The sequence below is a fragment of the Lolium rigidum genome, chromosome 2 (genome assembly GCF_022539505.1).
Source record: "Lolium rigidum isolate FL_2022 chromosome 2, APGP_CSIRO_Lrig_0.1, whole genome shotgun sequence".
Lineage (NCBI taxonomy): Eukaryota > Viridiplantae > Streptophyta > Magnoliopsida > Poales > Poaceae > Lolium > Lolium rigidum.
The window spans coordinates 129,390,712-129,407,628 of record NC_061509.1 but is presented as its reverse complement, the minus strand read 5'-3'; the positions used below and the strand labels follow the sequence as shown (position 1 = coordinate 129,407,628).

Sequence of the window (16,917 nt, the reverse complement as noted above, 5' to 3'; positions counted from 1 at the left end):
GCTTCTGCCAGCGCCTCCCTCCGGTACACACCGGCCCCGGCTGCAAGAACGGTGAGCCCGGTCGCCTCTTCGACCTCTCCGCCGCCGACCGGTTCGTGGGCCGCCTCGGCCTACGCCCCTGGCCGTAGTATCCCCCGATCCGCGCCGAAGCCGCCCGTTGTCAAAACCCCGGCCACCACATTGAACACTTCTGCTGGAGGTGGGCCCAGTTTTCTCGCCGGCGCCGCGCCCAGGGCGGGGGCAAAGAAGGAGAAGGCTTTGCGGGCGTACGGACGGGACATGACGGCCGCGGTCGGCAACACCGATCCAGTGATCGGACGCGACGACGAGATCGATCGCGTTGTCTGCATCCTCTGCCGCCGTACCAAGAACAGCGCTGTGCTAGTCGGCGCGCCGGGGGTCGGCAAGACGGCCATTGCAGAGGGCCTCGCCCAGCGCATCGCCGCTGGGACGGTCCCTGCGGCACTTGCTGGAGCGCGCCTTGTGGAGGTCGACCTTGGGGCCATGGTGGCCGGGACCCAGTACCGCGGCATGTTCGAGGAACGCCTGAAGAATGTGATCAAGGAGGCGGAGGATGCAAACAGTAAGGTTATTCTGTTCATCGATGAGGTGCACATGCTTGTTGGCGCCGGGAAGTGCGGTGGCGGCAGCATGGACGGCGCCAACCTGCTGAAGCCGGCATTGGCCCGTGGCCGTATCCGCTGTGTGGGCGCTACGACTTTTGATGAGTACCGCAAGTACATCGAGAAAGATGCCGCATTGGAGCGGCGGTTCCAGATGGTGCATGTGGAGGAGCCAAGCACACAGGCAACAATTGCCATTCTGCAGGGTCTAAAAGGGAGGTATGAAGAGCACCATGGTTTGACAATTCAGGATGCTGCTCTTGTTGCTGCTGCACAGCTTGCTGGCCGCTACATAACTGGTGAGGAATCTTAACTTTGTTTACATCTTGCTTGCATTGGTTTCGTTGATGCTGCATTAATATGGCAACCTAGGGTTTGGCTTGGTGTGGCTGGTGGATATATCTGTTTCTGATAGAAAATATTGCTTTTTGTATGATCGTTAGTTGCATAAGCAGATAGGATTTTTCATTCCAAAAGGCAATTGAAATTAGTGGAATTCAGGATCTACTTGAACACGATAGTGGAAGATATGAGAGAGACACAAATACTCCACATTATTACTTCAGTAATAGGAAAACTGAACAGCTACCTATTTCCAATTATATGTTCAGATGTGAGCAAACTCTGAAGTTGAAATGAGAGAGACACAAATACTCTGCTATTAGCAAATGTTCTGATGAACCAGTGGCTAAAAGCATTAACGTCTTATACTGCGAAAAAGCATGAGTGCACGTATGATGACATAATCTACTCAGAAATAGCATGAGTCACATGCCATGACATAATAAAGTTTAATTAATTACATGGGTACAGCATGATGATTATATTCAAAATCTAATTTGTTTCTTAGCTAATCTGCAGAAAGACCTATTTGTGAAGCATATCGAGATTGTCTATTGCTCCTATGTCAATAGATGGGACAACAAGACAATTAGATTACATGTTACTTTGTCTGTATGTATGCTATTTGCGAACCCTATCAATCTCAAAAGTTTTGAGCTCTTCATGAATCAAACACGTGTTTCACTCACGTAGTTGTGTAGAAAATATAATGAAAATAAAAAGAAGGAAAAGAAAATAGTGTTCTTTCTTTTTGCGATCAAAATTGGGTATGGCCTTGATTTGTCATGGTTCAAATTCCGGCCCTTACGCTGTCACCTCATACTGTAACTATGTACATAAAGGTTTTGTTCTGTTGGGCAGTACAATTCAAGGGCAAGAGTGATCATACATTCATACTACTCCCTCCATATCATTTTATTAGTCCTATGCGTAGTCCTAGGTTGTCAATTTGACCAACTTAATATAAAGTATATATCACAGAAGATACATCTCTAGAAACTTTATATGTTCTATTATCTAATTGTATAATTTTTTATTGTATAGTTTATATTATATAGGTCAAATTAGCGACGCGCAAGATTGAGTCTTGTCATTAAAATCGTGTGCACAGATTGAGTAAATTTGTGCCAATGTCTATGAGTAAATGGAGCAAATTCGAATGCTCCCATCTAGCTGCATGCAATTGTGTGCCAACTTAATGTTGGAGAAAAGTAATGAATCTTACTGTTGCCTGTAGGTCGTCAGTTTCCTGATAAGGCAATTGATTTGATTGATGAGGCATGCTCTACTACAAGGATGCAAATTGACAGCAAAAGACATGTGACCGCAGCACAAAGTAGCTCTGCTGTAGTAGTGAAGGAAGGAATTCTTGAACCAGAACATGTTGCACAAGTAGGCATTTGTTAATGGTGCCTTTGTTAATATTTCCATTGTGTCATTGTGATTTCTTTTTGAATATTTTCCATTGTTACAATGCGATCTGTTTGTTGTTATTTGAAGGTTGTGAGTCGATGGACAGGAATTCCTGTCACTACGCTTGATCAAGAGGAGAAAGATAAGTTAATCCACCTTCCTGACAGATTGCATGAGCGAGTCGTTGGCCAGGATGAAGCGGTCAATTTGGTCGCGCAAGCGGTCTTACGCTCCAGGGCTGGTCTTGATCAACCTGGCCAACCGATAGGATCTTTCCTGTTTCTGGGACCGACCGGCGTTGGAAAGACTGAGCTTGCGAAAGCTCTTGCTGAGCAGCTATTTAACAGTGAGAAAATGTTGGTTCGCTTTGACATGTCTGAGTATGTTACCAGTGGATCTGTGCTGCGCCTCATTGGAGCACCTCCAAGGTTTGTATATTGTGCTCTTTGTCCACATTATATTTTTATACTCACTGACTGATTTTAATGTTGCTTTTGTAACATTCTAAAGCTATCATGGTCATCAAGATGGGGGACAACTAACTGAGAAAATTAGGAGGCGTCCATATAGCGTCATTCTTTTTGATGAGGTAGAGAAGGCAGATCCCTCGGTGTTCAATGTATTTCTTCAGCTTCTTGATGATGGTATGTTGACCGATGGTAAAGGCCGGACTGTGGATTTCAAGAATACCATCATCATTATGACCTCAAATCTGGGAGCAGAGCACCTGACAGCAGGAATGAATGGACAGACAACAATGGAAGCTGCACGTGGTCTTGTTATGGAACAGGTTTGTGAACTAAACCATTTTCTTAAGGCTGCAGCAGCTACCTTCTGACTGGCATATGTACTGTTTGAGCAGGTTCGGAAACACTTCAAGCCTGAGCTCCTCAACAGATTGAGTGAGATGGTGATATTTGAACCTCTTTCGCATGACAAACTAAAGGAGGTTGTCAAAATCCAGATGAAGAGTACCGTTGCCAATTTAGCTGACAAGGGCATCTCTCTAACTGCAAGTAATGCCGCGATGGATGTTATCTTGTCAGAATCGTACAACCCTGTAAGTGACGTTCATTTTCAACATCTGTGGGTGATCACGCTAGTGTAGTCGCATAACCAGGAGATGCTAATTCACAATTATGTATGTTTTGGTAACTGCGCTTATGTTCCTGACAGATGTATGGCGCAAGGCCCATAAGGAGGTGGGTGCACAAGAATGTGATGACGAAGCTCTCCGAGTTACTGGTCAAAGGAGATGCCGGTGAGGGGTCCATTGTTTCCATTGATGCTACGGCTGACAGGAAGGGGCTGAAGTATGAAGTGGTGAAGAAGAAGGTAGCAGATCCGCGGGGCAAGAAGCCAATGGTGGACCTTCCCAGCGATTCTGACGACAGCAGCGATGATGTGGTCGAGGTTGGTCCCGTAGCAAAGAAGGCGAAGGTGGTAAGCTTCAGCATACCAGCAGATGGCAAGTGAATGAGCTAGTCTGGTCAGCTTTGCTTTGGCAAGCAAAGCTGCTTTGTGGGTGTTGGGTAAAACCAGCAGCAAAATGAAGTATGTAGGCAGTTGGTTACTTGGTTTAGGTTATTACCACGTTATTGCTATTGCACTTTCTCCCCGGGCGATAGCTTGAAACTGGTGCATCGTTTATGTAGCTTTAATCTAAGTTGCTTTAATATGAGACGGTTACCTTCTGTGTAAGTTGGTCAGTGCTTACTCTTTCGTAGAATCAGAGGCGGTGCCAGCGGGAGTATTTGTTTTCATATTTCAAAATCCCAGTCGATTGGGTACTAGCATTCTCCATGCTAGGATGGCACTTGCTCTCAGACCCCTCTGAGCATTATAGTTTCATTCAGAAAGATAACAAACTGTCCGGTTCCAAAATCCAAATGGGTGCAAATAAGTGCAAGTTGAATATTTTGGATTCGTAATAATATTCGAAACAAGATTATGAATTTTTCTTAACAAGTTCTCAAAATGTTTTAACACTTAGGAAAATTTTGATCAATTAAAAAATATGTGTCTAATGGATTATATTTTTTGACATTCAAAAAAATGTTTTTTTCTGGAATGTTAAACATGTCCTTATCTTCGGTCATATGATGAGCAATCATTATTTTCCACCGGTAAAAAAAGTTTTTTTTTAAGAAATGCCTGGTGGCGATTTTATTCATTTCATTTGATAAAAGTATTACATCACGAATTAGATATGGCAAAATAAATTTCGGAGGATCACCATCCAACACATAGGTTTCCTTGGAAGCATAAGCAAACCTTGCAAGTTCGTGCGTCACCTCATTAGCACTCCTCGAACATTGTTGGAAAGAGACTCCAGTCATCTTGGTCGTGTATGTTCATGTGAGTCACCGCGGATAAAAATTCTAACCTAAATTCTAGGTTTTTTTTTGTTCGCATGAACCTAAACATGTTGCATGGGGCGGATGCAGTTCTTTGCACTTCTATCATTTGCCATTTTATGTCTCACTGATATGTATTGATCATGTGGCAAATAATAAACACTTTAAAGAAAAGTGGGCAAATCATAAAATATTCCTGCTCCTCGATTTGTTCACAGCTTCGAGGCCACGGTCATGCACCGCCTCCTGGTGAGCGGTTTCGAAGAAGGCGACTAGGGCGTCATGTTCGCCGATTGGCATCGGCTCGCCGAATTCCACCTCCTCGTCCTACCCCGCCCTCCTTGACGAACTCGTCCATCTCCTCCGTGCCATCTCGCTCTGTTGCTGCGCGTTCCGCCGCCTTGATACGGTGGATCCAAGCCAATCCACCTAAGTTGATGCCCGATCTTTCATAGCGAGAACCTGGGGTAGAGATTCCTCCCAACAACGCGATGAACGCAGCCTGGAGAAGAGGGAACGAATCCAGCAAGCAACGGATCGATGAATCGATACGCCTCAAACCTCGAGCTAGACAATCCTTGATGAACACAAGAACCTTCGCAGCGGATAATATAGATAAACGGCAGCGCCGTACCCCCGGAGGGATGATACACGTGAACACACGCAATGGGGAAAATCCTAATCTTGAGACTAAACTTGTTCTACCCTAAACCCTAGCCGCCCCACCTCCTTATATGAGGGGGAGGTGGCCGGCCAGCCCTTGCTGGGCTGGGGCGCCCCTCTATGGGCCTCCTAACTTGGTTGGACAGGCCCAAACCAAGACTGACTCGATTTATTAAAAATCCCTAATTTGCCAATATATGACAATTACAAAAACTAAGATAATTAAGCTGGTGGAGTCCTGAATCTGGGCTCCACATAGGCCTCCATGCCCGTATCATCCTCCCCCCTTCAAGAAGCGTTGTCCCCAACGCGTGAGGGTCTTCTGGAAAAGGTGACGTGATATGAACATGACACATCCTCGCCGTCTTCAAGTCTTGCTTGCCTTCCACACCACATCCTCCCTCGCGGCCTGCTTGACTTGACACAACACTTGGCGCCTCCTTTCTTCTCCACATGAGCTTGGACTTTGGCGCCAACTCCTTCTTCTTGCGAGGTTTTGATGGACCGTTGTGTCGCTGCACATGACCCTGCACAAGATGTGTAATTCCTGGGCCACATAGATGTCTCACACGTCCATCCTTGCCTCGATGCATCTGCGGTGTCGCGGAAAACTGGACTGCAGGACTCCTAGCACGGTAGTGCCACTGCCCACTGTCTCCACTAACACGCTGCGCTACAGCCGGTCTAGGCGCCGGTTGACCGGGCGGGTGACCGGCCCGGCCGGTCCTGGAGCCGGTCGGCCGGCCCTGGCACCGGACTGAAACACCATCAGCACTAACATCATCAGTCTGCATACTAGCATCAACACAAACTGGAACTGTAGCACATGCTGTAACATCCACATCAACAACAAGTGTAGCTTCATCCGGCTTGTCACCAACAAGAACTTGCTTGTCATCTACAGGCTTGGCTGAAACATCACCAACATCAATGCTCGGAACATCATGCACCGTATGCTGCACATTAGGCTTGTGCAACTTCTCCTTACGCACCACTAATTCCACATCGGACTTGATATGATCATCACCCATAGGCTTCAAAGTCCGCTGTTTGCCACCATGCATAAAAGAATATGTATTTGCTCGCCCAGCATGTGTCACATTGCGATCAAACTGCCAAGGACGCCCAAGTAGCAATCCACACACCTCCAATGGCAACACATCGCAATCGATCTCATCAACATAATCATCAACTGCAAATGGCACACGCACCTTGTGAGTAATCTTCAGCATACCACAGCTATTCAACCACTCAAGACGTTTAGGTTCAGGAAGACGCCATGTAGACAACCCCAACGCTATCACCATCGCCTTGCTAATGCCATTAGTACAGCTACCACCATCAACCATCAACTTGCAAGCCTTGCCCTTGATAAAGCATTGAGTCTGAAACAAACTCCACCGCTGAACCTTGTCAACTGTCTTGCAAGCATCATCTTGTACCTTCTTGAGTTGCATATTCATCCCTCTCAATGGTACATCCTCCTCAACAGTCACAGTAGTGCTCTTGGTATCAGAGCCAGGTTTCCTCTCCTCTGAAGATTTCATCTCAACCTTAGTGACTGTTGGTAGTGGAACAATCTCCTGAATAGGAACTATGCACTTGTCCACTTCCTCTATTGCATGCACAACTCTGGACGGCTGCTTACGCTGCTGCAATGGTAACCCAAAACCACCACGAAGAAACTTTTTGAAGTCCGCCCAAGTATAAGCATACTCGCCTCTATCAACGGCATCATACCAATATATGTCCAACTCGGCATCCACACGCCGGTGAGCTAGAAGACAGGCATCATACCCAGTGAACTTCCCTTTGTAGCGACGACATCGTTGGAAACCCAATTCCATTTACTTCTCCCATTCTTCGTACTGCTCAATTGTCGCGTCATGGCATAAATACCACTTTAGTCCTGACACACAATGCGGTAAGTCCTCCCAATGGCGGATATCAAGGTAATCATTGAAAACATCACCGGATTTCGTGCCACGTGAACACCGTATGCCACGCACATCGTCTCCAAATGAAGCAACAACAGTAGTAGCATCAAGGAGCATCGCCGGAGAAACAGGAGCAGTAGTAGCTAGTATTGCTGAAGAAGCATCCGCAGTAACAGGAGAAACCGCCGGAGAAACAACCGCAGGAACAGACGCCGTCCCGGCCCAGGGCCCGGTTGGACCGGCCTCCAGACCGGCCTGCCCGGTCTCTGGCCCGGTTGACCGGTCGCCAACCGGATCGGCTGCCTCGTACCGGAGCAAAACCGGAAATCGGCGAATTTGCGAACTTCCCGGTTGGGCGCCCGGTTGACCGGGTTCTACGCCAGGCAGCCCGGTCACTGGCCCGGTCGACCGGATTTCCGACCAGATTTTTCCTGGTCGCGAATTTTCGTCTTCTTCCCGATTCTGGTCGCGATTTTTCGCGATTTTGACCTCCGAAACAGCCATGGATGACCTCCAAACTCCACCAAACAATGCCAAACTTCCTCCAACCAAACTCCTTCGACCGAGATCCAAACTCCTCCGATCTTAGAGCTAATCTTCTCCGCAGCAAACCGATCCAAAGAGATCGATCAACAAAACCTCGCCGTGAGCAACCCAGAAAGCTGATACCACATGATACGGTGGATCCAAGCCAATCCACCTAAGTTGATGCCCGATCTTTCACAGCGAGAACCTAGGGTAGAGATTCCTCCCAACAACGCGATGAACGCAGCCTGGAGAAGAGGGAACGAATCCAGCAAGCAAACGGATCGATGAATCGATACGCCTCAAACCTGAGCTAGACAATCCTTGATGAACACAAGAACCTTCGCAGCGGATAATATAGATAAACGGCAGCGCCGTACCCCCGGAGGGATGATACACGTGAACACACACAATGGGGAAAACCCTAATCTTGAGACTAAACTTGTTCTACCCTAAACCCTAGCCGCCCCACCTCCTTATATGAGGGGGAGGTGGCCGGCCAGCCCTTGCTGGGCTGGGGCGCCCCTCTATGGGCCTCCTAACTTGGTTGGACAGGCCCAAACCAAGACTGACTCGATTTATTAAAAATCCCTAATTTGCCAATATATGACAATTACAAAAACTAAGATAATTAAGCTGGTGGAGTCCTGAATCTAGGCTCCACATAGGCCTCCATGCCCGTATCACGCCTCATGCTCCTCGGCGGTCTGCGGGTACCGCTCACGGGCAGAAAAGGTGAGCTTCCCTCACGTGGTATGTAGCCGACGAGGCATGGCGTGAGGCAGGAGAGGTGACAGGACACGGATGCCGCCTAGAGGGGGGGGGGGGTGAATAGATGGTTAAAAACTTTTAAGCTAATAACTTGAACAATGTGAAATAAAACTAGTGTTTAATTTGTCAAGCGTAAAACCTATATCACTAGGATTCACCTACGTGCACCAACAACTTCTGCTAAGCAAGACAAACAACAATGTGATATCAATATATATAACATCAAGAACGAAGGCTGCCGCAAAGTAAAGTGCATAAGAAAAGAGTTTGTGTATAAAAATAAACAAGGTGAAGCGGAGACGATGATATATCTCGAAGATCACACTCCTGCAAGTGCTACTGTTCTACTCTCCGTTAGAACGCTGTAAAAATCAAAGTATTCCAAACACCACGAAAGCTTTACCGTATTCTACTTGAGCCTTCCCACCAAAAGGAAAAAAAATTCAATCCACTATGGAACCACCATGGGGGTCAATCAAACCCATACAAGTTTAGGGAAATTTTCTTATTTTCACAACTTAATTAAAGGATCCTAAGAAATCACCACGAAGGGGTGGTTCGAGGATTTGAGCATGTGGGGGGGGGGGGGTGACGAAGACATTGCCCATAAAAAAGATGCAGAACGAAAAAAAAGCAATTCTATTCTTATAACATATCAAACTGTGACTATTAAAAGGATCGTATGCTGCACCTACAGGGGGGTGAATAGGTGCTAACCAAATTTTAGTTCTTTTTCAATTTAGGCTTGACACAAAGGTAAATTCTCTAGATATGCAACTAAGTGAATTTACCTATATGACAAAGCTAACAACTAAGCACGATATAGCTACGCAATATATAGGAGATAGAATAGGATAGAGGTAACCGAGAGTGGAGCACGCGGAGACACGGAGATGATTCCCGTAGTTCCCTTCCTTTGCAAGAAGGTACGTCTACGTTTGGAGGAGTGTGGTTGCTACGAAAGCCAAACCAACATCCACGAAGGCTTCACTCAGATCTCCTGTGAGCAACGCCACGAAGGCCTAGCCCACTTCCACTACGGGATTTCCTCGAGGCGGAAACCGGGCCTTTACAAGGTTCTTGGGGCACACATCCACAACCAAATTGGAGGCTCCCAAATCCGTAACAACACAACAATCAACAACAATACATCAACAACAATCAACTAGGGATCCAAAGAGGAACACTAGCAAGAGGGCCCTCAAGCATATGAGGGTGAAATGTAAATCGCTTCGGTGAGGATGTAGATCGGTGTCTTCTCCTTCGAATCTCCAAAGATCAAGAGCTTTGGTTGGGTGAGGGAGGAGATCTTACAGATCTTGAGTTCTTGAGGTGGCTTTAATGGTGGTGAGGCTTGGCAGAATTTTGTGCAATGATTGAGCAAGGAGGAAGGTAGAAGAAGGGGGGTATAAATACCCCCTCTCAAAATCCAGCCGTTGGTGACTTTCGAGGGCCGGATAATCCGGCCTGAGTTGGGGCCGGATAATCCGCCCCCCCCCGGAAAAATCCGGCCCTGAGGAAAAACCGGCCAAATGTCCGGCCCCATGCCAGGGAAGTACTGAGCCGCGTCGCCTCTGGTCCTTAGCCAAATTTTGGGGGCCGGATATTTTTGCAAATATCCGGCCCGGATTATCCGGCCTGGTGATTCTGTTTCAGCTTCCTTTTGACTCGTTTTTCCATACAAGTCACTCATATACATGTATCTATATAATCCCTGCACCACCTCATCAAACATTAGTGTATCACATATATTGTCATCAAAACACACAAAACAAATTGTGAGAGATGTTCTTTCAGACTATACACTGGAAGGAAAACTAACTTTTCACTAGTTTGAATGTAGATCTTTGGTTGCTCAAGAAGAGCATGTTGATCTGAACTTCATTAAAAGCAAAATAGTTTAACAACAATGCTTATAGGAATAATTTTGGTAGTAACAATTATAGGCCATATCCTTCTAATAATGGTAATGCTTATGGAAATTATTTTGGTAATTCCTACAACAACAATAGAAGTGCATCCTCTGATCTTGAAGTCATGCTTAAGGACTTATTAGCAAATGACTGTTTTTAATAGATCTGTTGAGGAAAAGTTTGGTAAAGTGATGTTCTTGCTTCTAAAGTTGACTGTCTTGCTCTTGATGTTGAACTTCTTAAATTAAAGGTTACGCCTCATGATGTTAAAGAAAGCAAAACTTTGAATGCTATTGAAGTTAGAATTGATGACAATGTTAGGATGTTGGCTGATTGCATGCTAGGTGGGAAAGAGAGGATGAAATTGCTAGAAATAATAATATGACTAAAGTTTGTACCATTACCACCACTAATAATGCTGAAGTCTCAATGCTAGCAAACCTCCTACTATTAATGGTAAAATAATTGGTGTAGGAAAAGTCCCCACTCCTTCTACAAAATTGCGTAGAACCACTGAAACTATTTATGATAAGAGTGCTGAATTTTTTCGAAGTATGGGAAACAATAGTCCATTTACCTTTGATAATAATGACTTTGATTTTGATGATTGCAATGTCTCTGAAATAATTTACCTAGTTTGCATTTTTGACACGGACACAATACCTCTATGAGGTTATTTTCATACATATCGGCGATCACGTGTTTGAGATATCTCATCACGATACTTTCCCTCATCTTGATGACCATTATCGCCTGCACGGCAAGATATATTATTGATTAGAACCATGCATCTGTCGGTAGTTTTCACAGAAAATTTCAGCATGACCTTCCTACACATTAGGACCTAGGAGCGCCAGAAATGTGTCGCAACGAAAACTTAACGAATCAACATTTCGGCGCAACGTTGGCAACTCATTTTCATCTCATCTGAAAGTATAGAGATGGTAAACCTAGAGGGGGGGTGAATAGGTTTCTACAAGTTTTAATTCTTTCTTTGCAATATTAGGCTTTGCGGAATATAAAGGTGAGCCTAATGCAAACTAGGTGAAGCAACCTATATGAGGATACAACTAACTCGAGCACGAAGGCTCTCACAGGCAGTTAAATCACAAGTAAGGAGTTTGGTTAGAGATAACCGATAGCACGCGGAGACGAGGATGTATTCCCGTGTTCCCTTGCTTTGCAACAAGGTACGTCACGTTTGGAGGGGTGGAGGTCCCACGAAGGATTCCCCACGCCACGAAGGCTCACCCTATTCTCCGGAGCCTATCCCACGAAGGAATAGCTCACTCACTTGTGGTAGACTTTGAGGTAGCCTCCAAACCTTCACAATCTAGCCCGGAGCAAATCCACAGCCCGGATGCTTCCGGACTCCTCTTGCCCACCTAGGGTTTCCAAGGAACCCTAGGAAGCAAGCTTCTCGATGAATACAAGGGGGAATGAGATTTGGCTTGGTAGAATGGTAGATCGGGTCCTCCTCTAACGATTCCCGGAGGGATTTGAGTTTGGGTGGAGGAGGAGAGAGATCTGAGGCTTTTGGTGTTTCTAGCAATGGAGTAAGAGAGAGAGAGAGCTCAAGAACAGCTTGTAGTGTAGTGCCTCACTGTTCAGAGGTAGGAGAAGGCCTATTTATAGTGTTCTTCGAAATATGGTCGTTGGTCACTTGCCACCTCAGCTTTTCCCTCGACAAACCCGGTTGACCGGACCACAGACCGGACAACCCGGTGGTGAGGCCGATCGGACCGGACCAGCGACCGGATTCTCTTTGCGTCGTCCTGGAGCTCCTCCGGTTGGCGGCCGGTTGGCGCCCGGTTGGCGACCGGTCGACCAAGCCGCACGCCGGACTCGCCGGTCTGTAGGCCGGCTGACCGGTCGGCAACCGGATCTGCTGGCTCTTCGTTTGGAGCCCGGTTGGCGACCGGTTGACCGGGCCACGCGCCGGACTCGCCCCGGTTGGCGACCGGTTGACCGGCCAGCACGCCGGACTGGCCGGTTGCTGGCCCGGTTGGACCGGGCTGCAGACCGGATTTCTGCTGTAGACCCATTTTCGATTGTTGTTGAAGTGGGGGGTCTCCTTTAGCCTTCTTGTTCCATTGATACACCATTTATGCCTCATTGCCTAATACCTGAGATTATCCTTATAAACATATTAGGCCAAATACTTTAGCACGGTGTCATTGTTACCAAAATAATGGATAAGGGTAAAATACCCTTACATCATCAAATCGCTCGGTCGCCGACATAAACACAAACACAACATATATATGCCACACACACTTTGCTTCAAATTTCCAATATACGATGATTTCATTCCTTAATTTGTTCATTAATCACCTATTTGGTTGATATATTAGTAGACGAGATCGAGATGTCACACCGACCACGACGTATGGATTCCTACTTTCTAGATCTAGATCTAGATCTAGATTGAGCGGTCAATGCGGGATAGAGAGATCTAGATCTACATAGGGATGTGGGAGATGCACGTATGAAGGGAAGATTTGCTAAAAAAATATTAATTTTTTTGATAAAATTAGCTAAATTATGGGTAGAAAGGGGCAAAAACTAGCTAGGTTGGGAGAAGGGTCGGGTTGTGTGGGAGGAGTAGTGTGGGGTGAGTGGGTTGGCAGCAATAAGTGTCCAGGTTACTGCCGGCGCACCAAGGTGTGGGTGCGCCGGCAATAATTTGGCCGTTTGTCTGTATTTACTCCGTGCCAGGCTCAGCAAATACTGCCGGCGCACCAGGTGCTTTGCTGGATCCGAAATTGTGGTGCATTTTGTGGCTGATAATGCCTCAAATATGGTACTAGCTGGAAATAAATTAGAGTCTAAGTTTTCTTCAATTTATTGGTCTCCTAGTGCTGCTCAGTGTTTGCATTTGATCTTGACTGATTTGGGAAAGCTTGAAATAGTGAAAGAAGTTGTAGAAGATGCATCTAAAATCACTAGATACTTGTACAACCATTGCAACCCACTTTTTCTTATGCGGCAATCACTAATGGACATGGGATATTTCATCCAGCACCAACTCGCTTTGCTACTAATTTTGTTGCATTGCGAAGTATACACAAGCAAAAAGATGTTCTTCATAGCACGGTTACATTAAAAGAGTGGACATGGGCTCCATGCGCAGGAGAAGCAAAATCACGACATTTTGTTGACCTTGTATTGGATCAACAATTTTAGAAATATTGTGCTTCCATTTATAACTTCTCGAAACCTTTAGTGAGATATGTATTTTGAGCATCACATTGTACAGTATAAGAGATTGAGAAGAGGTTCAAAAAAAAAGCGAGCAATCCAACAGCCGGTTCTTAAAGCTATAGAGGAGAGGTGGGATAAGCACTTAAAAAAAATCAGCACGCATCTGGATTTTGGTTTAACCCAACCAACCAATATGATGAAGACTTGAAGAGGTTATGTCAAAGTATCACACCACTACTTCTGGAGTTACATTGTTATTGAGAGATATGCAGCAAAAAAATCTAGCTTTACGCAAGGCTTTGGCATCAGAGATGAGGATTTTCAGAGGTGCATAGGGTGATTTTGGTCGAGTGACAGATATTAATGATAGATACAATGCTTCATGGTATGCCGCTTTATTTTCCTTTGTTCCTCTTGTTGGAGATATGCCCAAGAGGCAATAATAAATAGTTATTATATATCTTTGTGTTTATGATAATGTTTACATACCATGCTATAATTGTATTAACCGAAACATTGATACATGTGTGATATGTAAACAACAAAGAGTCCCTAGTATGCCTCTTAACTAGCTTGTTGATTAATAGATGATTAGTTTCATAATCATGAACATTGGATGTTATTAATAACAAGGTTATATCATTATATGAATGATGTAATGGACACACCTAATTAAGCGTAGCATAAGATCACGTCATTAAGTTATTTGCTATAAGCTTTCGATACATAGTTACCTAGTCCTTATGACCATGAGATCATGTAAATCACTTATACCGGAAAGGTACTTTGATTACATCAAACGCCACTCGCGTAAATGGGTGGTTATAAAGGTGGGATTAAGTATCCGGAAAGTATGAGTTGAGGAATATGGATCAACGGTGGGATTTGTCCATCCCGATGACGGATAGATATACTCGGGCCCTCTCGGTGGAATGTCGTCTAATGTCTTGCAAGCATATGAATAAGTTCATAAGAGACCACATACCACGGTACGAGTAAAGAGTACTTGTCATGAGACGAGGTTGAACGAGGTATAGAGATACCGATGATCAAACCTCGGACAAGTAAAATATCGCGTGACAAAGGGAATCGGTATCGTATGTGAATGGTTCGATCGATCACTAAAGTCATCGTTGAATATGTGGGAGCCATTATGGATCTCCAGATCCCGCTATTGGTTATTGGTCGGAGAGAGGTCTCAACCATGTCTGCATAGTTCGCGAACCGTAGGGTGACACACTTAAGGTTTGATGTCGTTTAAGTAGATATGGAATAAGGAATGAAGTTCGAAGTTTTGTTCGGAGTCTCGGATGGGATCCAGGACATCACGAGGAGGTCCGGAATGGTCCGGAGAATAAGATTCATATATAGAAAGTCATATTCCAAGTTTGGAAATGATCCGGTACATTTATGGCAGGTTCTAGAAGGTTCTAGAAAAGTCCGGAAGAAATCATCATGGAAAGTGGAGTCCCGGAGGGACTCCACCTTGCATGGCCAGCCAAACCCTAAGGGGTGGAGTCCAGGTGGACTCCACCATAGGTGGCCGGCCACCCCACCTAAGGGAAAGGTGGGAGTCCCACCTTGGGTAGGACTTCCCCCTTGAGTAGGTTTCCCACCTATGGGAGGTTTTGTTGTTGGGGTCTTATTCGAAGACTTGGACTACAACTCTTGGGGATTTCCACCTATATAATGAGGAGGAGAGGGAGGGGGGCAGCCACTCTTGGCCGCACCACCTAGGGCTGCCCATGGCCGGCGCCCTAGCCACCCCCTTGATGACGCGTAAAGCACACGCCCGTTGGGAACCCCAAGTGGAAGGTGTGATGCGTACAGCAGCAAGTTTCCCTCAGTAAGAAACCAAGGTTTATCGAACCAGTAGGAGTCAAGAAGCACGTTGAAGGTTGATGGCGGCGAGATGTAGTGCGGCGCAACACCGGCGATTCCGGCGCCAACACGGAACCCGCACAACACAACCAAAGTACTTTGCCCCAACGAAACAGCGAGGTTGTCAATCTCACCGGCTTGCTCGTAACAAAGGATTAGATGTATAGTGTGGATGATGATTGTTTGCAAGAACAATGAAGAACAAGTATTGCAGCAGATTTGTATTTCGAGTATAAAAGAATGGACCGGGGTCCACAGTTCACTAGAGGTGTCTCTCCCATAAGATAGCATGTTGGGTGAACAAATTACGATCGGGCAATTGACAAATAGAAAGGGCATAACAATGCACATACATGACATGATGAATATTGTGAGATTTAATTGGGCATTACGACAAAGTACATAGACCGCTATCCAAAGCATGCATCTATGCCTGAAAAGTCCACCTTCAGGTTATCATCCGAACCCCTTCCAAGTATTAAGTTGCAAAGCAACAGGACAATTGCATTAAGTATGGTGCGTAATGTAATCAATAACTACATCCTCGGACATAGCATCAATGTTTTATCCCTAGTGGCAACAAGACATCCACAACCTTAGAACTTTCGTCACTGTCCCAGATTTAATGGAGGCATGAACCCACTATCGAGCATAAATACTCCCTCTTGGAGTTAAGAGCAAAAACTTGGCCGAGCCTCTACTAATAACGGAGAGCATGCAAGATCGTAAACAACACATAGGTAATAGATTGATAATCAACATAACATAGTATTCTCTATCCATCGGATCCCGACAAACACAACATATAGAATTACGGATAGATGATCTTGATCATGTTAGGCAGCTCACAAGATCCGACAATGAAGCACATGAGGAGAAGACAACCATCTAGCTACTGCTATGGACCCATAGTCCAGGGGTGAACTACTCACTCATCACTCCGGAGGCGACCATGGCGGTGAAGAGTCCTCCGGGAGATGAATCCCCTCTCCGGCAGGGTGCCGGAGGTGATCTCCGAGAATCCCCCGAGATGGGATTGGCGGCGGCGGCGTCTCGGCAAGGTTTTCCGTATTGTGGCTCTCGGTACCGGGGGTTTCGCGACGAAGGCTTTAAGTAGGCGGAAGGGCAACGCGGGGGCCACACGAGGGCCCCACACGCCGGGGCCGCGCGGCCAAGAGCTGGGCCGCGCCGCCCTGCTGTGGCGGCGCCTCGTGGCCCCACTTCCTTTCCCCCTCGGTCTTCTGGAAGCTTCGTGCAAAAATAGGACCCTGGGCGTTGATTTCGTCCA

At 46.0% G+C, this 16,917-nt stretch overlaps 1 protein-coding gene across 1 annotated transcript; it reads left to right on the top strand.

The window, feature by feature from the left end:
* The first annotated feature begins 252 nt into the window (after window positions 1–252).
* LOC124687229 (chaperone protein ClpB1-like) lies at window positions 253–4,096 on the top strand. Its single transcript, XM_047221035.1, has 6 exons — window positions 253–922; window positions 2,203–2,357; window positions 2,466–2,806; window positions 2,889–3,168; window positions 3,241–3,438; window positions 3,555–4,096. Exons 1-6 carry the CDS (start codon window positions 280–282, stop codon window positions 3,852–3,854), a joined length of 1,917 nt encoding a protein of 638 aa, XP_047076991.1. The 5' UTR covers window positions 253–279; the 3' UTR covers window positions 3,855–4,096.
* Window positions 4,097–16,917: the final 12,821 nt, after the last annotated feature.

Bases quoted from the DNA above. Each gene is read 5' to 3' on its own strand.
- LOC124687229 (XM_047221035.1), top strand. From the start codon at position 280: ATGACGGCCGCGGTCGGCAACACCGATCCAGTGATCGGACGCGACGAC. The intron at 923-2,202 runs GTGAGGAATCTT...TGTTGCCTGTAG, and splicing joins TGCTGGCCGCTACATAACTG to GTCGTCAGTTTCCTGATAAG. The intron at 3,439-3,554 runs GTAAGTGACGTT...TGTTCCTGACAG, and splicing joins TGTCAGAATCGTACAACCCT to ATGTATGGCGCAAGGCCCAT.